General features: G+C 54.1%; 1 protein-coding gene across 2 annotated transcripts in view; it reads left to right on the plus strand.

Moving 5' to 3' along the window:
• Window positions 1-25420, plus strand: part of NEURL1 (neuralized E3 ubiquitin protein ligase 1) — an 84208-nt gene that overhangs the window by 47699 nt on the left and 11089 nt on the right. The window contains exons 1-3 of one of the 2 annotated variants that reach the window (XM_029932520.1): window positions 3829-3932; window positions 16251-16492; window positions 16899-17220. In XM_029932520.1, coding sequence (XP_029788380.1) covers window positions 3899-3932; window positions 16251-16492; window positions 16899-17220 — 598 coding nt within the window. In that variant the 5' untranslated portion in view covers window positions 3829-3898. Of the gene's footprint in view, window positions 1-3828; window positions 3933-16250; window positions 16493-16898; window positions 17221-25420 lie in introns of those variants that run through there. The other variant, XM_029932519.1, reaches the window with a different exon arrangement.

A 25420-nucleotide genomic window follows, 5' to 3' on the forward strand; every position in this document is an offset into this window, starting at 1 on the left:
TCTGTTCCTGTTCACATCCTTTCCATGCCTTCACGTCCCCTTCCACATCCTTTCTGGAGACCAGAGTGCTGAAATAATTCAGCCAGAGCCCAAGGAACTCCATTCCTTGATCCCAGCGTGGCTCTGCTTGGCTTCTGAAGGGAAGAAGTTGGCCTTGCTCACTGCTGGGTTCAGAGTTGACGCTCTCTGGACGCTTGATGACTGAATGAGTGATGTAGGTCAGTGGTTCCCTTGCCCCATGTAGAAACAGAATCCTTTGGCTGGGTGAGATTTTATGTGATGCCCCAGTGAACGAAACAGAGGGGGTGCAGTGCCGGCTGCTGCTTCAACTGTAGAGGCCTGAACACTGCTCTCGGGAGGCGGTGAGGGGGGCCCTCAGACACAGGATGTTGCCACTTCCTACTTAAATTGGGGAAGTGGATTGTAGGAAACAGGGCCAAGGCCTGCTGGGAAACCCCTTTAGACAGTGGTAGTGTGAAGGCCCAGGGGCCACCAAGCACCCCTCAGTCCATTCTCCAGTGGCCAGAGCCAGGGGCGCTGCTTACCTGAAGGACTTTTGGTTTGCTGACCTTTCACTCTTTCCCCATTCCTGCTTGGTTACTGACCCCCAGTCCTGCTTCCAGAAAATTACACGAATTCCCTTCCATTCCTGAGATCTTTCCCGAGCGCTTGCTCTGTGCAGGCCCAGCGCTAGGCTGGAGCCGAGTGAGGGCGAGTCACGTCCAGCCCAACCACGCTCACACTCCTGCTTTTTCCCCCTGGCACCTTTTATTCCTCCAGGCATTCTCCACACCAGATGGCTGAATGACCTTTTAGAAATGCGGGTCTGGTCTTGTTGCCTCTCTGCTGAACCCTCTCAAGGGTTCCCTACTTCTCTCAGAGGAAAGGCCAGATTCTCCACTCTGCTCTTCAAGGCCCTCCTGGTGTGTCCTTTGACCACCTTGGCTTTGCCACAGGAAGGTTTCCTCCAGCTCCTTCTGCTGCGCCTGCTCTACCAACCTTGCCTCTAGAATGTGTGGGGCTTCCTGCCGCCACAGTGCCTTTGTACATGTCATGCTTACTCTCTGGAGCTCTCGCTGTCTTTTTTTAAATACTTATTTTGAGAGGGTGGGGGGAGAGGGAGAGAGAACTCTTAGCAGTCTTCATGCTCAGGGCAGAGACCGACATGGGAATTGATCTCATGACTAGGAGATCATGACCTGAACCAAAATTCAGGGTTAGCCGCTTAACCCATGAGCCATCCAGGAGTCCCTGGAGCTCTCTCCCTTCAAAGCTACTGCACAGCACATGGCCATACCTGCTTATCCCTCACCTTTGCTTTTGGGGAAAACTGGCCCCAAGCTCCCCCTGAGAACCCTACTCCTTTCCTTCAGAACACTTTTCTAGGATTGTGATTATATGTTCTTCAGTGAGACTGCTTGGTGGATATGTTTCCCTCTGGACTGTAAGTCCTCAAGGGCCAGGGCTACATGCTCAGCTTAGTGTCGCACATAGTAGGTGCTCATCAATGTTGGTCCAGTTGAATTGTTCTCATGCACCCAGGGCAAGCAGACAAGGCCACAGCTAGGCATGACCATCTCTGTGTAGGGCAAAGTAAGACAAGGGCTCGGGAGAGGCATAGCTTGGGGTCAGAGGAGAGACAAGCTCCAAGAAGGGGGGACTCGCTCTGCACCTCAGGTCCCAGGGAGGCTTTTCAGAAGAGGTGTTCCCAGTGCTCAGGGAGTGGGAAGACTAGGCTCGCCATGTGAAAGCGGCTGGTGGGGACGGGCCCAGGAAGGTGTATTAAAAGGCAGGCAGAGTGGGGGGGGGGGGGGGGGTTGACTCTGCTGCTCTAAGAACGGCCTCCGGAGCAGCCTCTTTTTGCCTTGGTTTCTTTATCTGTAAAATGGACATAAAAATGCAACTTATCCCTTAGGGTTGTCATGAGGATTGAACAAGTTAATGTGTGTAGTGTGCTTAGAACTGCCTGGTACACAGTCAGTCCTACGTTTGCTATTATTATGATTATTTATCCCACGAAAGGAGTTTGGGTTATTTCCCCTCTGTTAGACTTTAAATTAGCATCCTTCCCCCAGAGAACTGGGTGGGTGTGCCACAGAGCATGTGCGTGCATGTGCGTGCATGTATGTGTGGCTGTGCATAGCCATGAGCAAGATCCACCTGCAGAAAGGGGCAGCTTGCGTGGAAGTGGGCATCATGGCTCATTACAGTGAGAAGATTCAGGCACGCCTCTGGTCTGGGAGGAGGGTTAGCAGGCTGGGCTTGTGGGCACTTTCACCCAGGGCCTGCCTAGCCCTCTGGCTGGTGACACTAGGTCAGGCCTGAATGCCCCTCCCCCGGACCCACTCAGGGTGGCAGCGACAGGGTCTCGAGGTGAAGGCTCAGAGCCCAGCACAGCCCTTCATAGTGTCCAGGCCTCTGACTCCCTTGTGATATGGGGTAGCCCCTGCCTTTCCCATAGCTCTTTCTCCAGCCCCCATGTCTCTGTCCACTGGCCTTCCCTCCCCATCCAGATCTTTCCCGGGGAACCCAGATCCCTGACCCTGAGAACAGGGTCTGGGGGCTGGGCCAGGGCCTGGGAAAGGCCCTTGTCTTGCAGAGAGCCTGCGATGGGTGATGGATTGCGAGATTGTCTCATAGACCCAGGCTCGAGGGGCCTTCCCTCCTCCTGCCCCCTGCCCTCTGCATCTGCACCTTTGGTCTCCCCTGAGCGTGGTGTGCCAGGTTTTGCACACTCAGGATTTCTCTAGAGACTGCATGCGTCTGTGGGAGCGTGCATGTGTTGGTAGGTCCATTGCAAGGTGTGTTTGTAACGGTGCGGGAGTGTGTCTGGTGGGCAGGGGGTAGGTAAGCGTGCCTAGGGGTGAATGTTTATGCCAGGTTTGTGCGTGTACATGTGACATGGTGCAGACGGGTAGTGAGGTTGCTATATATTGGTGTGTGTGTTTGTATGGGGCACACATTACCTTTAAAGGGAGAGTCGGTGTGGCGGTGAAAGCATGGATCCCTGGGCTTGCATCCCAGCCACTTTCTGGGCTGGCAACCTGGCTCTGCCTCACTGTTCTCATCTGTAAGATAATAATAATAATAATGGTACCTGTTGATAATAATACTGATCTCTTCACTCAGCCAGTGGGGACTGAAGGAGTTAATACTCCTAAAGCATTTGCAGTCAAGCCTGGAAGAAGACAGAATCCATGTTAGCTGTTTGTTATTAAGCTCCCCTAGCCTGATTGTAAGCCCCTTGAGGATAGGACAGTGTGTGTTTTGCTCACTGTGGAACCCTCGCTGCTTTGCCCATTGTCTGCACGTAGGAGGTACATAATGACACATGAATGGCTGTAAGCCTGGGCAAGTGGGGAGGTTGTGAGAGTGTGTGTGTCTGTGATGAGGTGTGTGATGGGGAATGAGCATATGTGCATGTACACGTGTGTGCATGTGTGTGTCTGTGTCTGTGTCTGCTCTGGCTGGGGCATCTCCAGTACTTTCTGGAGCCCGGCTATTTCAGGAAGCCTCCAGTCTCCTCCTCCTTATGTAAATAAACATGACAGATCCCATTGCCTGTACCAGTGCAGGGAGGTGGGGGAGGCTTCGGGAGTGGGTGGGAGCCTGGAGGTGGACGCGGCAAGCTGGGCCAGAGGGGTGTGCTTGTGTGTGGGTGAGTGCGTGTGTGTATGTGCGTGGGTGTGCGCGCGCGCGCAACTGGCCTCACAGGCAGGAGCCGTGTGTGCGGGAGGGCGTTTGTGGGGACACGGGAGGGGCGGGCTCGGCCCTGCCATGCCGGCTGCTGGCCACAGGGGGAGGAGGAGGGGCAAGGGGAGGGGAACTGGTGGCTAGGGTGGCTCCGTGACAAGGCCAGCCGGCCAAACGAAGGTGGCCGTGCTGCCCGCTGCCCGCGATGGGGGGACAGATAACCCGGAGCACTCTCCACGGTAAGGCCCCAGCTGATGCTAGGGGGTCTGCCCATTCCCAGCCTGGGGACCACCTGGGGAGGCTGGAGCCCGGGACACCGGGTGAGGGCATGGTCATCCCCTGCCTCTTTATTCCTTGGTGGGCTCTGGGGGCGTGGGAAGGGGCGCCTTTGGGTGGTTGGCACTGGGGTGGGGGAAGGCAAGGGGGGCTGGAGGAAGCAGGAAGAGGTGGGCTTTCTCAGCCGGCAGAGGTCAGGCAGCTAAGTCTCCCCACAAAGTCTGGTTGTTGTCTTCCCTTTCTGGGGTGCTGAGCAGCCCCGACATGGGCTGTGAGGCCCTGGGTCTCCATACCCCCTCTCCTAGAATTGAGGCAAATCATAGTTAGACAGCTGGGGGGGACCCGTTTGTAGTCCTGGGATGCAGGCCATGGAGGTCAGTGCTGTGTTCCGTGGAGAGATGTGTGGGCACACATGTGTGTGCATGAGTGTGTGTGTGTGCGCCTGTGCTCACAAGGGTGCATTGGAGGTGTCCAGGGTGTGTACCTGTGCCCGCCTGTGCCGAAGCTATGGATGTGCAAGTGACAGCCCCCCACATTGCCTGACCTCAGTCCCCAAAATGCGTGCTCTGCTGGGGAGGCGAGTGAACTTCTGACCCCTGGGGTTTACATCCCTGGTGGGACAGGTGGACAGGCGGGCAGGAGAAGGGGTGGCGAGGAGGCACACTGGCTCCTTACTTGCATGCAGAGCTGCTTTGTGCCCCGGCTCCTGTCCCCTCAGCCTGCCTGGCTCAAGCACTGTGGTCTTGGGAGTAACATGGCCGATGTGGCACCAGACCCAGGAGGGAAAGACTTCCCAGGGACTTGTTTTGTCATTGCTGGGCCCCGGGAGCTGGGGTTTCTGTACAAACTGGCCGGTGCCAGAGCAGTGTGGGCTGACCTTGGACAGTCCCCGCCACACTCCCCTGTGTCCCCTGCTCCCCCCTCAGATGGGACATTAGGAGATGGGGCAGCCTCCATCTGCTGAGTCCAGTGGGCACTGAGGAACCTGGGTGAGGCCCAGGAAGGAGGGAGGGTGGTGGCAGGAGCCACCGGGAAGCTGGGGCTGGGACTGGTGACCAGGTGGCCTCTCCCTTCCAGGTTCTGGACTTTGAGAGAGTAATTTCTAATTAAAAAAGAAAAAGGCAGGAGAGGAGACATGGGAAAAGCAAATCGCTGGCTCTCTTAAAAGGAAATAAATTTGGTCCTGGGCCTGGAGGGCTAGGTGACAGATGGAAGGTCCTGGAAGACACATAATCCGGAGCCGGCCAGTGGCCTGGGCCTTGGCCTGAGACTCGGACTAAGCTGACCTGGGCCTGGCCCTGTGCGTCTGTGGCGCGGGGACTCCTCTCCGGGCTAGCCCCAGCACAGCCTGTGAGCAGAGCAGACTGGCATTTTCCACTGGAATCAGACTTGGGCAAGCCTGTGGCCTGGGAAGGACAGAGAGGCCCTCAGAACAGGCCCAGGATGCAGCACACTGTCCTCCAGCTGCCTTGGAGCACAGGCAAGACCACCCTAGACAGGATACGGCCTTCAAGGGCTCCCGCTGTGGAGCAGACAGACATGTGTTAGGGTGGGGCCAAGTGTCTTCTGGAGCCTCGGTTTTCTCATCTGTTAATGGGGCTCATAGTAGTACCCTCCTCAGAGGATTTTTGTGAGGATTGCATGGGACAGTATGAATAAGGACTGAATATGGGGAAAACCAAAAGAGCTTGGAAAAGCATTGTGAGGCCAGGGTCACAGACCCTCTGCCCTGGGACTGGAGGATACTTGGAGTATGTGGAGAGCTCTAGGAGCCGGGCATTCAGGCTGGGTGGATGTTGGCGAGTGCTAATCAAATGCCTCATCTGCTTTACCCTCCTTCCTCCCCCACCCTCAGCCAGCACCATCCTCCCTTGGCTGGGCCTCCTGCCAAGCTGGCTCTGACCGCTGCCTCAACTTAACCATCAACATGAGTAGGAGACGGGAGCTGGGGGCTGTGGAGAGGGTGTCTTTGCCTGTGTCACGTAGCCCCTTAGCCAACACCTGTGTGTGCCTGTCCCCACCCACATCACAGTCGCTCAGGCCCACACCTGTGCACTGGCTGTCCCGGGGCCGTGGTTTTACCTCTTCCCTGGAGGCACGTTGAGGAAAGTGGGAGATTCAGGGGTATCATTCCTTCCGAGGGGCACCCTCAGCCCACACCTGACTCCCTAAGAATAGTTACATACTTCTCGATTGTATTTTCACCGTAGGCCTTGGGATTTGGGTTTGGTGTAAACTGAAGGTTTTGGATTGCTGGGTGACAGAGGTGAGAGAGGTGTGACAGAGAGTGGTGTGTTTGTGGACATGTCTTGGCTGTCTTTGTCCCTGGTGTCAGCAGATTGTGTATGTGCATTATGTGTGTGTACAGCATGATGTGTACGTAGCTGTCTAATATTTAAGGGATTTCATGTTTCCATGTGTGAGCGGCCACATTTGTGTTACTCTGTGCCGGGGACATGTCCTTGTTACTCTGTAGATGTCGGTGTTTCTACATGAGGGGTGTGTGTGTGTGTGTGTGTGTGTGTGTGTGTGTGTGTGTGTATGGGCTGGTGGTGAGGAGTCAGGCTCCTCTGGGACCAGCCTGGTAGGAGACCCATGGGAAAAATTAATTCCCATTTGGAAAATGGTTTTGGCAGTTACATGCTTGATGTCTTTCATCAGGCAGATTTCCTGAGCTGCTCCTAGTCTTGAGGGCAGGACCGGGGGGGGGGCGGGGGGGGGGGAGAGCACCAAGGAAGGCAGCAGCAATACGGAGAGGGCTCTCCTCCCCTCCCTTCCCTGCCCTGCCCTCTTTCTTTGCCTTCCTCCTTCACCTCCTTGAGTGCTCTGCCACCAGCAAGGCCCAGTGGTGAGGGGTTGATGTGTGGGTGGCCCACGCCCAGATGTATGTGTCACCCCCAGGTTGATCTCTGGACCAACAGACCCTAGATGCTGGGGTGCAGGGACCTGAGAGGTGGTTCCCACTCTGTCCTTTCACAGAGGGGGATGCTGTGGCCCAGAAGGGGAAATGGAGCTGAGCTCATGGAGCTGGCGGCGTCGGGGGGAAGCCAGCCCTTGTCCCTTCGGCAGTTGGCTCCCCACTTCTCCTCCTTGGGTTCCTTAATTCTCAAATGGGCAGCAGGGGAAAGGGCACCCCGTGGCCTCCTGAGACCTGGGATTAGCACGGAGGGAGCAGTCTGTCTCCTGATAACGCTCTGGAGGCTTAGGCCAAGGTGAGCTTGCAGGTGTGGTGGCTCAGCTTGATCTGATTTACTCTCTTAATCCCTCTGTCCCTGCCACCCAGCAGGCACCCAGCAGATTCTTGGTCGCTGAGTGGGAGGGAAGAGTGAGGGTACAGGCCCTGGGTGGCTGGACTGCGTGGCAGTGGGAGCTGCGGTGGCTGGGGGACGGGTGGCATGGAGCTGTCAGAGATGGCTTTAGGACCCTGAGACCTGAGTAGGCAGTGCGGCCAGGCAAGGCTAGAGAAGAAGGGGACGGTGGGGCAGGTGCTCTTAGAGTTTGAATCCCAGTCCACTGGCCATGTGACTTTGGGTCAGTCCCTTCATCTGAGTCTGAGTCTCAGTGTCCTCTTCTGTACCTTGGGGATGGTAAGGTTTACCCTGAAGGTTGGTAGGAAGGATTAAGTAAGATAATAAGCATTAAGTACACTCTGTACATAGTAAGCACCCTATAAATGGATGGGTTCCTAAGAAAGTTTCCATGGAGGCTCCCCAGGCCTCTGTTATGTTCGTGAGTGTTTACACACACATGCATCTGGCTGCCTCTAGGACCAAGAATATATCTCTGTTCCCTCCAACCCTGATGGGTCCCTGGGACAATGTTTTAGATGCTTGTGTCCACCATCAGGCACACCTACTGGTTGTGTGTGGGCATGCATGCACACATGAATGAGTATGGATCTGTGTGAGGAGAGCTAAGGGTGATGGGTTGTGTGGTGTGCGGATTTGTGTGACGGAGGCATGCTTCCGCCCAGCCCCACATTCTCTCTGGCATGGCCTGGGGATTCTGGGAAGGTGCTGGGAAGACAAGGATCCAGAGCTGAACCTAGAATAGTTATCATCTGGAATCCCCTTCTGGAATCTTGGGGTAGGATGGGGGTGAGGGAAAAGGAGGGCTGGTCCCCTCCAGCAGTGAGGATATGGGGAGGCACAGCTGTGTGCATGTCTGGCTGCTGGAAATGTCAGAGCCTGGGAGGTCACAGAGTGAGTGACAACAGGAGGCTCAGTGTGGAGATGAACTTGGTGACAGAGGTGCCAGTCTTGCCCACTCCCTGCCACTGTCCTTCACCCAGCTTGTCATCATGGATTTGTTCAGACTTCCCGGGAGCAGCAGGGCCTGTGTAGGCATAGCGTAACTGGGACTCTAGGGGAGATGATAGGCCTACGTGGCCCCTAACCCTGACTCACAAAGGTGTGTGTACCTGGGGGCTGCAGAGGTCATGGAGAAACCAACTAGAGTGGATTGGAGGGTTCCTCTAGTAGTCAGAGGATGCTGGACGGCTAGTGTGGGCTCACTGAGGGTGGCTTTACAGGGCGTTATCTGAATTCAGAACCTAGTTCTGCCACTTACCAGCTATGTCATCTCGGTAAGTTATTACCTCTCAGAGCCTCTGTTTCCTTATCTATGAATTGTACAGCAAATTACCCTCAAAAAGTAGTGGTTTAAAACAACAAACATTTCATTCCCTGTTTCTGTGGGTCAGGAATCTTGACACAGTTTAGCTAGATAGCGCCAGCCTAATGTCTCTTGGGAGATTACAGTCAAGTTGTCGGCTGGGGCTGTGGTCTCATCTGAAGACTTGCCTGGAGGGGCATCCATACCCAACCTTGCTCATGTGGTGATTGGCAGTCCTTGGTCCCTTGCCACACAGGCTTTTGCACAGAGTTATCTCAAGACATGGGAGCTGGCTTTCCCCCAAGGGAGAAACCCAAGACAGGCAAGGGAGAGTCATCGAGGTGGAAGCTGAATGCTTTTTATACCCAGTCGTGGGCATGGCATCCTATTACTTCAGCAGTATTCCATTCATTAGGAGCAGGATTCCACTCCACTGCACACCCAAGGGGCAGGGATTGCAACAGGGGATGACGGCCAGGAGGCAGATGTGTGGATCACTGGCCGTCTTAGAGTCTGCTTCCTCCAGACACTTGCTTTGCAGGAACTGAGATGGTGAGGTGAGCTTATATGTGGAGGGCATCTGAAGCAGCATCTGATCCCAAAGAAAGAATCAACTCTTGTGACTTTCCTTTTCTCCTTTTATCTGCAGGCAAGTGGGAGCTACTGATGGTTCTTAGGCACGCAGTGTGGGATCTTGGTGCTGGGCAGTGAAGGAAACTGCCTTTTTAGTACCCCTTTCTCTGATTTCTCCATAGGACACCGGAAAGGGCAGGGCACAGAGTAGGTATTCCCTGGACACTTGCCAATTGGTCAGTGGACTGAAGAATCAAATAGTGGCAGTTTGCTCAACAATTTGCACTGAGGCCCTGCTCTGTGCTCTGGGCTAAGCACTGGGGAAATAGCAGTTTCCGCCCTCAGGAGGCTCAGGGTCCATCAGGGAGACAGACACGAATAGCCTCTGCAGTCTTTCCTTGCCAGAAAGCTGCACCACAGAGAATGGGGAATGATCCGAGTGACTCTTCTCAATTCTCAAGGGTGACATGCACCCAGTGGGTACCTCAGGGCATTTGCACTTAATTCTGTGGAGGAGCCGGAGGTGAGAGAGGCTACTGGGTACTCTGTTAGGGGTTTGTGGGTGGTGTCCCTGGGGGTCCATAGCAGGGCCCTGAACCTGGTCTGGGGGAAAGTGGGCTTTAAAAATCAAGGTCTAAAGGGGCACCTGGGTGGCTCAGTTGGTTAAGCGTCTGAGTTTGGCTCAGGTCATGATCTTATAGTATATGCGTTCAAGCCCTGCATCAAGCTGCCCCACTTGTGTGTTCTCTCTCTTTCTCTCTCTCTCTCTCTCTCTCTCTCTCTCTCTCTCTCTCTCTCTCTCTCAAAAATAAACATTTAAAAGTAAATGAAAAAAAATCAAGCTCTAAAGAATGAGTGAGAGAAAGGCAAGTATAATGGTGGGAAGGAGGAAGGGAAGGTTCCCAGCAGAGAAAGGGGGTTGGATCAAGCCTGGAAACAAGAGGAAAGTGAGAGAGGTGGGCCCATTAAGGAAGGGAAGTTCCTTCCTTAGAGGAGTTCACATCTGCCCCATTTGACAATCATCTCTCCCATCAGGCCCCTTCTCCATCTGCTCTTCTACCCTTCAAACTGGCTCCCATGGTCTTTACCCCAGAGAGAGCCCTGTCCAGTACAGGCAGTCCAGGATAAGGGCATTTGAGATGAGAGAAAACAGGAGTGTCGGGGCTGAAAAGAACTGGTCATTTCCTACAGGGGTGTTTGCTGCTTTTATGAGAAAAAAATAAGACCTTAGGCTGGGACCCGGTGTTCAAGTTTGCAAAAATTCTGCCGCATCTATGAACTCACTGGGTCCTCACAACAACTTGGAGAGATGAATAGTGCAGCTATGTGACCCTGTGTTTTACCAAGAAAGAAATCAAGGTCCGGAGAGGTGAAGCGACTTACCCAGAGTCACAGAGCATGTCTGTGGCATGGCCAGGATTTTGAACCCAGGGCCTCCCGACTCTATAGTACATGTTCTTTGTCCTCTGATCCTTATTATGCAGAAAGTGAGATGGCCCCCCCTTCACACAACTGTGCCTGTGCTGGTATTCCGGCCCCCAGGTTCAGAACAAGGCAATCCTGAACACGGTGATATGGCAGGGGCGGGGGGGTAGCTTGAGCAAAGGTGTGGAGGTACGAGAGCACAGATTGATGTCAGCAGCAATAATAATTATTGTTATGTAATACATACTAATAACTTAATCTTTTTTCATTATTAATACAGTTATAGCTGCTAAATAATAGTTAATAATAATAACTTTTATTATTTTAGCAACCACCTACTGGGATAGTTTTAAGATCCCATAAAGAAGATCTGCCATGATCCCCATTTTACAGATGAGAAAAAGCAAGACTCCAGGGGTCTCAGAGGTTGTGACAGAGCTACTGGGTTTGGAGGCAGCAGATCTGGGTTCAGATCTGGGCTCTTGACTCTGGCTGGGCAACTCTACTTCTGAGGACTTGTGTCATAGTGGCACTGGGGGCATAATGAAGACCCTGCCTGTAAGTCACATAGAGGTTGGTCATTGTCATTAGTATTGCTCTCTCTCTGTCTCTCCTTGGCAGCCCACCTCAGTCTGGCCTGGGCATTCGGGGCCCTGCCAGGATGGTTCTGGGGCAGAGCTTGGCCGGGTAGTGGGGAGGTCACTCTGGAGGGCTGCATTGTATCTGGGCACCCCCCCAACCCCCAGGACCCCACCGAAAGGCAGGAATGTGGTCCAGAGCTAGCTGAGGGTCACCTGGAAGACAGGCCAGGCTTGTGTCTGGCACCTCATAAATGCCCAGAAGGAATGGCTGTGAGGGGGTAATTTCTATTGTGTCAGCAGCAGCCTTGCCTGGGGGGGGGGGCACTGCCCCCACTGTGGCTCCTGAGAAGCTTGTAAACCTGTCACTGAAGGGGGACACCCCAAGAGCTCTGCTGGGAGTCAGATGGAGAGGCTGGGGCTCCACCCAGGACTGCTGGCTGTGGGGGGTGGGGTAGTGTCCCAGCATCTTGAGGTCCCTTGCTGTGGCTGCTCCCCCAGCTGGGACTGGCCAGCACCTCCTCCACACAGCCTTTCCCCACTACACCCGCCATCTTGGATTTACAGGGAAAATGGGCTCTAGTATTAGATGCTGAGTAGAGCAAAGAACCCCTAAATAGCACCAGAAGGCCAGGGTTCAAGTCCCAGGTCTGCCACCTCCTTGGGTCCTGATCCTAGGCCCTGCCTGCAGGGGGTGATAGGGGGTGCAGTGGCCCGAGATTGCCACCTCCCTTTCCTCCATCTCAGTGAAGACCTGATTTCTTAGTTGTTGTTGCTTTTGAGGTATTCTTTATAGACCATAGCAGTCCTTCTCTTCAAGTGTATAGTTTCGGGAGTTTTGACAAATGTGTAAGTTGTGTGAGCAGCGCCACAGCTAAGCTAGACCACTTCCGTCACCGTGAAAACACCCTTTGTGCCCCTGTGTCTTCCTCTTTCCCAGACTCCAGTACCCACTGGTCTGTCAGGCTCCACTGTTTTGCCTGTTCCAGAGCGTCCTTCAAATGGAATGAGAGGCTGTGCAGCCTTGGAGGTTGGCTTCTCTCACTCAGCAGGGGTTTGAGGCTCCTGTTTTTATCCTGTTATTGTTCACTGTTCTTGCAGAGTGGGATTCACTATGCGCATGCACCGCGTTTTACGTCCAGCCATGTGTGCGGGCGATGAAATGTGGTTTGCGTTTCTGTTTTGGTGGTATACACGTGTATTGTGAAAACAATGTAACAGAATGCCAGGCCTCCCCCAGTGTGCCCCTTGAAATGATTTTATGCGGTTCATGGATGAACAGTTATTTCCATATTTTACCAGATTGTGAGCATATTTTATTTTATTTTTAAAGTTTATTTTTGAGAGAGAGAGGGAGAGAGATGGGAAGGAGCAGGAAGAGAGGGAGAGAGAACCCTGAGCAGGCTCCACACTGTCAGCGCAGAGCCTGCTGCGGGGCTCTAACTCATGAACTGCAAGATCATGACCTGAGCCGAAATCAAGAGTCAGACGCTGGACTGACTGAGCCATTCGGCCGTCCCAGTTGTGAGCATATTTTAATGTGCATTAAAAAAAAAGGTGTCCAGCACACCAAACACATGCTTTCTTGACTCTTTAATGCTCCATGGCTAAGACACAGACCTTGCTGGTGTGTTGCCGGTGTTTGACGGCGAGTGCCTCTTTCTCCCAGCTGTGTGACCTTGGGCAAGCCGCTCGGCCTCTCTGAGGCTCAGATTCCTCATCAGTAGCATGGGCTAGCAGTGTCCCTCCATCCCTGTTAAGTTTGCTGTGAGGATGAAACCAGGGAGTGTAGGTCAAACACCCCTTTTGGAGCCTGGCGCCTGTCAGCACTTGGCTGCTATTCTTATTAGATGCATACGGCCCGTGTGTGCTGGGTGTGTGATTTATGTGTGCCGTTTTGTACATCACTGTGTACACGAATACATGTGTGTGCACAGTGCGTGTGTAAATGTGGGATTCCTGGCCTAAGGGATAAGGGAAGGGTTAAGTCTCGTGGAGTCTGGATTACTTTCATGTGCTCACAGGTGTATATTGTGCCCATGAATGTGCCTTTCTGAGGCCACATGTCTGGGTGTACATTGTGTCCCCAAGGTCCAGGGTTTTCTTATCCTTCCTTCTCCATCCTTCTGCTGTCAGACAGGGTGGTGGGCCTGTGCTACCCTTGCCCACCCTACAGCCAGACTGTGAACGAGAGACCAGGGGAATGGTGCTGCCAGGGCCTAGGTCTCTGGTCCCTGAGTGTCTCCAGAGCTGGTGTTTTCTGGGTCTTTATTCAGGACTGTGGGATCCCAAGGAAAGGAAGTGTCTTGAAGGAAGTCAAGGTCTGGCAGTTGGCCTGTGGTTTCCTGAGCAGAGGCTGGGAGAGTCCCACCAGAGAGGGTCTGAGCTACTCTGGGCTCAGCAGGTTTAAAAAACTGCTTTAGGGGTGCCTGGGTGGCTCAGTCAGTTGAGTGTCCAGCTTTGGCTCAGGTCATGATCTCACAGTTTGTGGGTTCGAGCCCCATGTTGGGCTCTGTGCTGACAGCTCAGAGCCTGGAGCCTGCTTCAGATTCTGTGTCTCCCTCTCTCTCTGACCCTCCCCTGCTCACACTGTCTCTCTGTCTCTCAAAAATAAAAATAAATAAATAAAAAATAAAAAAACTACTTTATTGAGTTATATTGACATATGCTTAACCACATGTGTTTAGAGTGTATAATTGGGCGGGTTTTTACATATGTGTACACCCATGAAACCATCACTGTAAGCCAGATGGTGAACACATCCATCATCCCAAACGCTCCCTTGTGCCCCTTGGTAATCCCTCCCCTTGCCCCCCTCTTCTCAGGTAACCTCCAATCTACTTGTTATCACTAGAGCTTAGTGTGTATTTCCTAGATTGGGACACATGGGACAGGGTGTGGGCAGGGTGGGGGGCAGTGGTTGAAAGGAACAGAGGCCCTGTGGTTACTCCATGGATTGGGTTTGCTTCTCCTGAAAAACTGGCCTATTTCACTCAGCATAATTATTTTGAAATTCATGTTGCCGCTCATATCAGTAGTTCATTCCTTGTTTACCACTGAGTAGTATTCCACTGTATAGAACTGCCATAATCTCTAATCCATTTACTGTAGTTTTTGAGTCTTGACAAGAGTCAAGCTGTGTCTGACGCTGGCCTGTCCCCATGTGCACCTCTCCCAGGCAGGTCACCTGTAGGTCACCTGTAGCCACGCTGCGCCCTTCACCCCAACCGTCTCCTTCCCTGGAATGACTCCCCTGCTCTGCACTATCCAGGGCCCACTCAGCCTCTTCCAGGCAGCCTTCCCAGACTGACTGGGTCTCCTCTGAGCGATTCTCGCCTTTATTGCATGGTGGTTTTCAAAGGCCTTGTGCAGTGTTCTGTGATTCTAGTCTTTTCTCTTTAGTGAAAGCAAGAGGAACTCCTTCTTGTTCCAGCCCTCCCTCCCCTGCACAGGAGGTCTGACCAGCCATAGACTGTGGACTCTCGGGTCTGGGCCCTCTGGGAAGAAGGAAGCAAAGATGCAAAGTGATGCAAAGTGATGCAAACATGACCTGGCCTGAAGGCTGGGTCTTCCTATCTCAGGACATTCCTCTTTCCATCGCCCTTCCCTCCCGGTCTTCCTCTCCTTCCTGGAAACCTCTCCTCTTCTCTAGGGAGTGGAAGGCGTCAGGGCAGGCCTGATGTGGACTGAGCTTTCTGCGTTATTAAATCACAGCCATGGAGGAAGCCATCTCTGAACCCCCCCCCCCCAGAAGGCCCCTGTCACATGCTGTGGTTTCCTACTTCCCCACCCCCATCTTCCCCATCCTCCATGTCTCTCTCTCCTCAAGTTGATGGCATGGGCAGGGGCTGCGTTTCCTGATGGATGGGACCCGGATCTTGGGGAAGAAATGAACATCCCCACTTCCTTGCCCCTGACTGCCAGGACTGCATTAACATTCCTAGCGCTGCTGATACACATCTTAGAGCCTCAGGGTAGAGGCTGCCTGTTGTGCTGGAGCAGGGAAGTGACTCTCCTAAGGTCACACAGCCCGTTAGTGACAGACACAGGCCCCCAGATACCTCGTCCATGTTCTTTCCTCTCTCTGCCCTGTCTCCTGGACACCAACCTCACATGCTTGTAATGTGCGTTCTGCCCTGTCTCCTCTCACATGCTTACAATGTGCCTTCTCTTGGACCAAGCCCTGTCCTTTTACTGTATCCCATTTTGGAATGAGGTCGAATGGTGTGCAGGAGGAAGCAGCGTGCCTCCCTGGCCAGCGGTTCTTGAGGCAGATCCGCATTCTGTTAGGAAGTCTGGGTGCAGAGGCCCACCTGTGTGCAAGATGTGGGCATGGGTGGTGGAAAGCAGGGAGGCGGCCTGGGGTGAAGGGAAGTGGCCCCGAAGGAGGGAAGCGGTGGGTGTGGTCCTGGGGCTGCAGCGGCTGCCACACCCACCTTGCTGGTCTCCAAGGGCAGCCCCGTAGTCACGTGTTCACTGCAGCTCAGCCTCGTCAGCCCAGCTCCCCTGCCCTCTCTTCCTCCTCCCTTCCTCCAGGAGGCTTTCTTGAGAAACGACCTGCCATCCTTTGGCACTTAATCGCTGTCTGCCATTTTTATTGTGATTCCTGTCTGGGTCTTCTGTCCTTTCCTGGACTGGTGTCTTCTCAGGGATGGGATCCATGTTCGTTTCATGCCTGTGTGTCCAGTGCCTAGGACAGGGCTTGGTATTCAGTAGATAGATAATGAATATTTGCTGAACAAAATCGATGACAGTGGTAGCGAGTGGCAGTGTGTGGTGGTGGGTGTTGGCAGTAAATGCTGCTGTATCACAAGGGAGGATGGTGGAAGACAGACGGTGGTAACTACTAGTGAGTAGCAGGAGATGGTACCTGGCAGTGGGGGGGAGGTGATGGGTGAAGGGCCAGGGAAGATGGTGATAGAAACTAAATGGTGGTAGGTGGTGAAGTGGGCAGAACAAGAGAGGGTAGCAGGTGGCCCGAGGTGGCAGTGGATGAGTTGCAGTAGTGGTGGACCTCCTGGGCGGTAGGCAGCTCCTGCTGTGCCCAGGGGCCTCTGCCACACTCTGACATTGCAGCCTGTTCCTTTGCAGACTCCATCGGGGGCCCCTTCCCTGTCCCCTCCCACCGATGCCACCACAAGCAGAAGCACTGCCCTCCGGTGCCACCTGGTGGGGGGCTCCCGGCCACACCACTTCTCTTCCACCCGCACACCAAGGGCTCCCAGATCCTCATGGACCTCAGCCACAAGGCCGTCAAGAGGCAGGCCAGTTTCTGCAATGCCATCACCTTCAGTAACCGCCCGGTTCTCATCTATGAGCAAGTCAGGCTGAAGGTGGGTCCCTCCTCCCTGCTTTCTATGCCTCCCTGGGCCTGGAACCTTCTCTCTCAGCACCGCCTTCTGTTATGACCATTACTATGTCCTGCCCTCCTCTTGCCTCTGTGCCTCCCCTTCTGCTCTTCCTCATCCCTCCTCATGCTCTTCCCTCTTCCTACTCCTTTCTCAACCTTCCCCATGTGACAAAGAAGGACCCGGGGAGGGGAGCGGCCCTGGGGACCATAAGCTGTCACTAGACAGTGGGAAGGCTCCCGGAGGAGGGGAAGGAGGACAGCTGGACGGTGTGACTCCCCATGGGGGTCTGCTGAGAGTGGCACGCTCCCTCCCCTCGGGCCCTTGGCTGTGGCAGGGAGGCCCAGCGGGCGGGGCAGGGTTGCTGTCTGAGGCCATCTCTTCCGCCCAGATCACCAAGAAGCAGTGCTGCTGGAGCGGGGCGCTGCGCCTGGGCTTCACGAGCAAGGACCCATCTCGCATCCACCCTGACTCGCTGCCCAAGTACGCCTGCCCCGACCTGGTGGCCCAGAGCGGCTTCTGGGCCAAGGCGCTGCCCGAGGAGTTTGCCAACGAGGGCAACATCATCGCTTTCTGGGTGGACAAGAAGGGTCGCGTGTTCTACCGCATCAACGACTCGGCCGCCATGCTCTTCTTCAACGGAGTCCGCACGGCCGACCCGCTCTGGGCCCTGGTGGACGTCTACGGCCTCACACGGGGCGTCCAGCTGCTTGGTGAGTGCCCACTCCCTGTGCCTCTTTGGTGCAGGCCGCACCTCCCGGCTCTGGGGTCTGACGCTGCTCCGTCTCATCAGGCATGGGGACTCCTCTCCAGCTGGCACTAGAGGGCACCGGGAGGGCTCAGGGAACCTTCGCGTGCCCTGCAATGTGCCCCTGTCCTTTGGACCCACAGCTGGGGGGAGGGGCGCCTGGGTGGGATTTCTGCCCTCCAGGGCCTTCGGGTTGTGCCTTTGAGCAGCGCACAAGCTTCAGCATACACGGCAGCTCAAAGACCCCCACTCCCGGGAAGTAATGACTATTAATCATTGAAACCATAGTTTAGTGAGCACATACATGAGCCAGGCCCTTCATTATTGCCATTCTCATCGCATCCTGGGAGGCAGATTCTATTAGGGGGCCCCCTGGAGGCAAGACTCAAGCTCAGGGAGGTTGAGTCATTGGCCCCAGGAGATGCAGCAGGTGAGGCCTGGAGCCAGCACTTGGTCCCAAGTGAGCCCCCAGCCCCTGGGCTCTGCAGACCCCCCAGGAAGTCCAACCCCACCCTAGTGCATCGTGCAGGGATGTAAGGGGGGAGAGCAGAAGGTGCTAAGGTGGCTGAGACTTTTCTGCCTGCGCCTGGGTGCCCGGGGTGACTGAGGCTGCTTCAGGAGGGTGAGAGGGCACACATCCTGTGGGAGGCAAGGAGGAGTGTGAGAAGGCAGCCCAGGATGCCATCATGCCAGGCTTTCTCAGGAGGGCACACATGGATCCTGAAGTGCGAGCGCTGGAAGGGGCCTCGGAGAGTCTCAGGATTCCCCAGTCGGTGGCTGGGTCATGACTAGAATCCAGGTCACCTGACTCACAGTCCAGGGTCGCTCTGACCTTGCTTACTCGTGCACATGCTGGCAGGTGCAGGTGCGTGCACACACACAGACTGGGTACAGATCAGCTCACGGGCAGAGCGGCTGTGTCTCCAGGCAGTGCCTGCCTCAGCCTCAGCTTTCCTATCTATAAAATGGGCTGTTGGGAAGGGGAACTTAAAGAGGCTGTGAGTAGAGTGCCCAGCACAGTCCTGGGTATGCAGTCAGTGCTCAGCGTGTGCCTGTTCCTCCCGCCTCCCATCCCTGCCCCCATCTCCCTGCAGGGAAAAATACCATGGGGGTGGTTGGAAACCTCCCCCCCCCCTTTTTTTTTTTTTAACTTTTTTCCTTTCTAGCTGCAGAGCCTAGAAACAGTGAAGGTCTTTTCAAAACACCTCTATTTGAGTAAAAAAGACAGTGAAAGTTAAAACAAATGAGTAATTGTCAGATGCCTTTCTGTTGAGTTCCAAACATCAGGAGGCTGTTTTTATTAATTAATAGTTTGGGAACTTTCTGTTTTTCAACTCAGGAAAGTGTTTCTACGTTCACGTGGAGAAGTTAGGAGCCTGAAAGTAGGCCCTTCCAAGTCTTCGTAAGAGGAGAGGGAGCCGAGGCCTCCCTGGGAGAATTCCCTTTGTGAAATGGGTACACTTGCAGGGTAAGGTCTCCACTTCCCGGCAAAGAAAGGGCAGTGCTTCTGCTCCTGGGCTACATACAGAGTCAGGGTTACCCAGCTGGGATCTTGGCCTCGCCCTGTACTAGCTGTGGGACCTCAGCTTCCGTATCTGTAAAATAGCGGTAGGTAATAAGAAATGCTTGTTCCCAGGGTTGTTTTGAAGGCTTAAAGAGCAGAGTTCGGTGAAGCAGCTTACACGTAGTAGGCATTAACGACCGTTAGTTATCTACACTCGTCCTGGAGAGAGTGAACATCTCACCGCTCTGATATCCTTAGGGCCTCATACTTCAAGGCACTGGAGTCCCAAAGCCCGAGTTTGCACTACAGCCTGGATACTTCTGTCCAGGCCTCAGTCTTCTCATCTGTAAAGAGTCTGTGAATACTATGGCTTAGCCCAGGGCTGGGCCAGGGGTGGGAGACAGAAGTGTCTCCACTCTTGAGAAAGGTCATAGCTGTGTTGTAGGGGGTGGGTAAAAGAAAGTGGGGGGTGGCATTCTTGCTTTCCCCTTTCCTAGCAAAGAATGTCTTTACCTACAGTCCCATCCAAATCCCATTCTGGCATTAAGGCCCAGCTCGAAGGCCACCTCCTCCCTGAAGCCTTCCGGAGCTGAGTTCTCTTCTCTGTTGTCTGCCACATGGCGTCTGTGCTTCTCTCAGCACTGAGGCGCTGGCTGAGGCTTGGTCCATCCATCTGTCTTGCAGGAGACAGGGAAGGCGTTGAGGGTGAATCCGTTCCTACCCCACTGGGTTTCTCTCCAGAGTGGAACCTTGTGTCTGGCGTGCAGAGGACACCAAGGATTATTTGGAGGCTTGGTTAAGGGAGAGTGGTGGGAAGGTTAACTGGGGTGGGGGAGGGGGGTAGACCCAGCTCTGCTCTCATAGACAGCCACAGCCTCCCTGGGAAATTAGACAAAGCAAACCCTCCAGACACAATCAGGGCATAACTCAAGAGAAGACAGTAAATTGTTTAATGCTGTAGTCAGAGGATCCTTTCCATCTGCTGAGATGGTTTCCATCCAGCTATCTCATTTAACCTCTCAGCAGCTGGCCTTGGACAGAGTGTTTTTCTTTCACCCCCATTTGTCAGGGAAAAAACTTAGACCCCTGGAAGATGGCTTGCGCTAGGGATGCAGCAGAGGTGGGATTTGAACAGGGTGTTCTATGCCAAAAGCAGTACCTTCCCCAATAAACCTCTAGCAGGTTTAAGTATGGAGGGAAGCAGGAATTGAGAGGAGGCTGCGGTCTGGAGGGAAGATGGAGTCCACGAGGGCTTCTTGGAAAAGGGGGCTTAGGCTGGGCCTACCAATTCTAGGCGGGTCCGGGAAGGAGGTGGCGACGGGGACATGCTAGATGAGATAGGGCTTCCAAAACCTCAGGGGCCTAGCGGGGTCCCCACCCAAGGGCACAGCCCAGGTGTCCTCACCCAGCCTGGCCCTGTTACCCCCCTCTCGGACTATAAATGGATTTTCCCGCAGTATTTTCATTTGCCTCTGGGTTTCCCAGCAGGCTCCTCTCTGTACATCGGATAAGGCTGAGGCCCCAGCAGATTCCAGTCCCAGCTATAAATCACCATAATCTCTGGGTATTTTCAAACACTGATTATAGCCCCTGAATTCAATTAGCAGATTAAATTATCTCTTTGTTTTGTTCTTCCTAAAGTGATTTTTGTGTGTGTGTAGAAACAAAGAAATCCATCCAAGATCTCTTCAGAGGTAGGCATGCTGCTCTACGCCCTCATTCTGTGGCCTCCCCTCTGGGATCGCCAGCTCCGATACAGTTCCAGGGTCAGCCTCCTTCCCTCTCCTCCCCACTTCCCACCCAACACCCCCGCACCCCCAGCCCGATCCCTCCTGTGCCTTTAGCTTTCCCTGCTCTCCTCCCAAGCCATCTTGGCTTTGAGTTTGTCCTCCTCCTGAAGACGGGCTGGTCTTTCCCAAGGTGATTGCCTCCCAGGCCAGTCCCTCATCTGCAGGGACTTCCTGCTAGGCCTGCCCCCCTCCTTTCTGCCTTTCTCTCGGACCTGTGGCCAAAACCCTCCAAACCCCACCTAGCCCATATCGGCTCTTCATATCAGAGATATCCTGGTGTACTTTGTGCCTAGTAGATACGCAAGTCAGGTCACGGACAGATTGGCTGTCTCTCCTGACAGAGTGGAGGCAGGGGCTGAAGTGACCCTGCCACAGGGGTGCTCCGGCCCACCCCACACTGCCCTAAGATAGCCCCAGCCTGCTGCTGCCCACACTGTGACCCCTGCAGGCCTGCTTCAAGCCTTCCAGGCACCCCTGATATGCTGGAGTTCAGGAGATTGCCTCTGTCCTCAGGGTGTCCTGCCCAAGGCTGGGCTGGTATTTCCAAGAATAATAGCTGCCCACCTCCAGGAAGAAGGGCCAGCGAGCAAGCAAATAGACACAAGTTTTACGGGGTGATTAATCCTTGGAGAGATAAGCTCCTGTCCCAATTCTTCAAGGTCTCCCTCCTCCTCTTAGAAATGTTGACTCGGGGAAGGGCAGCTGTGGGTCCTGGCAGAAAGCTGGTGAACCAAGACTCCACTTATAGGGTGCTCCTCATACCCCTCTGTGCCCACCACAGCCTAGGTACGGTGCAGGGGTGGGGGTGGGGGGACAGGAATAAAAATCAAGCCCCTTTCTTTGAAGAGTGTTGATCTGGGGGACACACCATATAACTGCTCTGAGATGATCCGGTTCTGCAATGAGATGTGGCTGAAGAGTAGAGTGTGTGTTGGGGGCGGCACCGCGGGGGGGCGACCCAGGACTTCCTGTGGGAGAGGTGCTGCAAGTCAGGAACCAAAGGGCTGAACCGCACACACTGGTTGGGGAGGAACAGTTTAGGCCAGACTGGAGGGGTATGCGTGGGCACAGAGGTGGGGAGTTAGATTGGCATCATCAGAGAGCAGAACCTTCCGGGGAGGCAGGGAAGGGAAGAGGCACAGGTGACCTGTGGAGAGGGGTGTGCACAGGGGGGGCTATGTGCGTGCATCACAGGGGAGAGAGCTGTGAAAGTAGAAAGCTTCTGGCAGCTTCCTTGCCATCAACATCTTTGGAAAGGAGAAAAGGTGGTCCACAGTTGGAAGAAGGCCTGTCCAAACTCCCCCAGCTCGTCAGAAGCCAGGCTGGGCATGAGGTCAGTGTGAGAAGGCATTGCCACATCAAAATGGAAGTGGCTGAGCTCAGGAGGGCGGTGAGGGTGGGCTCCCATGGGCTCATGGCATTCTGCTTCATCCCGACTGTGCACATGTTCCCAAGTCCTGGGAAGAGACCTGCCTCCTGAGGACGGAGATCTAGACTCTCAGGGAGGGTAGCGTTCTGAGGGCCGGGCTGCTGCTGGGCCAGTTTCTGGGCTGGTGAACCAGCCTGGCTTCCCTGCAATAGGAAGCCTGGGCCTCTCCGGAGATAAGGCCCTGGGGTAGGTCTCCATTCAGGGTGTGCCTCAGCTTGGCGGCAAGAAGGGTGTGAGCTGTCCTGGCCAGTGGAGGACCACACTGCCATCTGGGCCTTCCGCTTCCGAGGCTAACCCAATATTTACCTTCAGCTGTGGCTGCCAGGGGCTGAGAGGCAAATACTGGTTTAAGGAACCTGAGCGAAGCTCTGGGGATGGGGGAAAGGGCTGAGGATGCTGATGGCGATTTCTTCTTTGACAGTTTTCTTTTTTTTCTTCTTGATTAATACAAAATTCTGTTGTTTCTCCTGCTTCCAAGACTCTTCCCAGCATTTCCTTTCTGCTCATCTCACATTCTGCTAATCATAATCAGGGCCCAGGTGCCTTCTTAGCGCAGTGGGCAGTGCATCAGTCTCATAATCAGGGCCCAACTCCAAACCCTTGCCTCCACCAGGAAGCCTTCCCTGACCTCCCCTGTCCGTAGGACCCTTCCTCTTCCTGACCCCCTGAGGCACGTGAAGGTCTCAGTCGTATCAGCGGTTCTGCATCATGTATGGTCCTGCTGTTTAAGACGACAGCATAAATCCTGTGTTATAAAGAAAGTTATTACTGTACTCGTTTTGTAGCTAAGGAAACAGAGTCTCAGGTCTGATAGCTTGCTTACAGTCACACAGTTGAAAGAAGTGGGACTTGGGCCCAGAAACATGCACTGTGTTACTTCCTAGCTTCTCTAACTGTGAGTTCCCCCGGCCCCCTGTTAAGTCTAGATACCTCCCAAGGGTGGGGTGTTGGCCTTCCTCTGTCTTCCAGTATGAGTTTACGAGAGCTCAGGGGGTCAGGGATCAGGTGTGCATGTTGGGCACAGATAGTCCATGAGAGCCCCCGCAGGGTTGGCCGGGGAAGTGGGGGGTGCCTGCACCCCGATTCAGAGTGAGGGTGGTTTGCCTGCCTCCTAGTTCCCTGAAGGCTCCTGAGGGTTTCATCTGGTTCTGTTGTTCACAGTGCACTCTGGTTTTTGGTTTTTTGCTTTTAATCAAAATGAATATATAAAAAGTGCAACCATCGATGATCGGCAATATTAGACTGTTCTAATACCCAGAAATGGCAGTTTCATATTCTGTACCTAGTATCTCTCTGGTCCAAACTATGGTTTTGGGGAGCTTGAAGAGACCTAGGGGCCCGGGGTGGGGTGCGTGTGGTGGTGGAGCTGGGGCCTTGCAGTGCTGGGGACAAAGCCCTCACTGCAGAAGCAGGAGACCTGATTGAATCAAGACTTGCCGTGGCCGCTTGGAGCAAGCCTTCCAGCTTCTCTGTGCCCCAACTGCCCATCTGTTATTTGGACATAATTATATACGTGCCATTTACCTCACAGAGTCTGTGAGGCTCATGAATGTGTCCAAGTGTTTACGTAAATAGCAGGGGCTATTGTTCTTAGGTTAGAAAGGAATACTTAATTTAAAAACACCACCAAATAGACAACCCCCCAAGTGAGTCCTCTCATTAGAAGAGGAGGCCTTAAAGCCAAGTCCCTGTATCTGGGTGAAATTCAAACCATTCCATCTAAATTGTTTCTTGGAACAAGATCTATGGTTCTCTAGCTGGGTTCCTTGGAACGCTGGGGTTCCACAGAGGCATCTTTGAGGTGGCTGAGTTGGCAGGCTCTATGGCTTCTTCCTAGACTTCAACCAGAGGTTTTGGTTTGGTTGGACACAAGGATTCCACTGCTTAAAAAAGAAAAACAGCAAGTTTGAGAACCACTAACCAGAAGAGTCTGAGAATCTGTATGTCTAACATCCTCTGGTCTGAATATTCTGTACATCTTAGAATCTGTGACTCCAAGTATTTCTGGGACATTCTACCCTTCCCTCCATGAGCCTCAAAAAGTATTTGTTTCTCCTAGCTTTCGTGTGGTTGGGTTTATATGGAGAGGGTGGAGGCGAGTGTGGGTTTCGGGGCGCTGCCCAGAGGGGTGGAGAAACCCCTTACCCGTCCAAGCCATGTACCCGCCCTCCGGGCTCCTTCCCCTGCCCCCTGCCAGATGCTGACCAGCAGGACGATGTTTATGGAGACAGTAAATGGGCTGGCAGCGCCTTCTAAACAGGGGCCCGCAGATACCCGCCAGCCGGCCGGCTGCTGCAGGCCGACCCGTGGTTAAAGATTATCCAGTGCTCCGGAAGTGGGGATCTAAACAAACAAGACTCTCGGGCTGATGGCTGGCCCTGCTTCAGAGGAGCCCTTTGCCTGCCCGGGAGGGCTCCTGCATCGGTGCCCAGGCCCTGCTTTGGTTGCCCTGCACTGGCTGGCTACACGTGGGAGGGCCTGCCGGGTCTCTGGCCAGCGCTGGCCCCAGAACCCTCAGCCTGGCCCCTCCTCCCCCTCTCCCTTCCTTTCTCCCCACTGGCCCTGCACAGGCTGTTCTCCAGGCATTTACTAGAACAGTTTTCCCAGTGAGTGCCTCTCACTTCTGTTCGTCCACACTCCTTGGTCCTTCAGGGCCCAGGTCAAATCTTGTTTCTTTGAGATACTGTCTCTGACTCACTGGGAGACAGGAAGAGGGCCTCAGCCTCGGCTGGAGAGCATTATCCTAAAAGGGATATTTATCCTAAAGAAGAGAAGGCTCAGAGAGGGTGCGAGGAATGGCAGTAGGACATGTCTGGAGCCATGCCAAGAGAGCTTTTCTAACAGTTATGGTTGTTCAGAGATAGGGCACAGGTAGCCTTGGGATGTGGTGAGCTGCCTGTCCCTGGGGGCATTCTAGTCAAGGCTGGGTGAGAACTTGGCGGAGAAGATGGATTTCCCCTGGAGATGCTGAGAATTTTGTAACAAAATTGTATTCAAATATTTTCATGCCTCTGAGCTTTGATCCTCCCACAGCCTACTGGCTCGCTGGGGCCCAGGTCCTGGCTTCTCCTTTTGTCTCCAACCACTGCCTGGGTCTGGGCACACAGTGCGTAGGTGAGTGGGTGACCTGAGTGCCACCTTGAGGGGACGAAACCCCCTGTCTGGACCTCGCTGCCCTTGCAGGGTGGGTCATTTCTGCTCTGGCCTGAAGTATCTGCAGGGCCACCGCTAGGCACCAGATTAGGCAGGCGCTGAAGACGGACAAATTCCTTCCTGAAAGATGGGACTCTGAGAGGGGAGAGGGGAGCCAGCTTAACAGCTTCCCCAGTGGCCTTGAGCCACCCCTCCTCCTGTCATAAACACCTCCAAAGTGGGCAGCCATGTGTCCCAGGCACGGATTATATAACTGGTTGCTTCCGAACGGGCCACCCCACTGCTTGGG

This window comes from Suricata suricatta, chromosome 2 (assembly GCF_006229205.1).
Source record: "Suricata suricatta isolate VVHF042 chromosome 2, meerkat_22Aug2017_6uvM2_HiC, whole genome shotgun sequence".
Taxonomy (NCBI): domain Eukaryota; kingdom Metazoa; phylum Chordata; class Mammalia; order Carnivora; family Herpestidae; genus Suricata; species Suricata suricatta.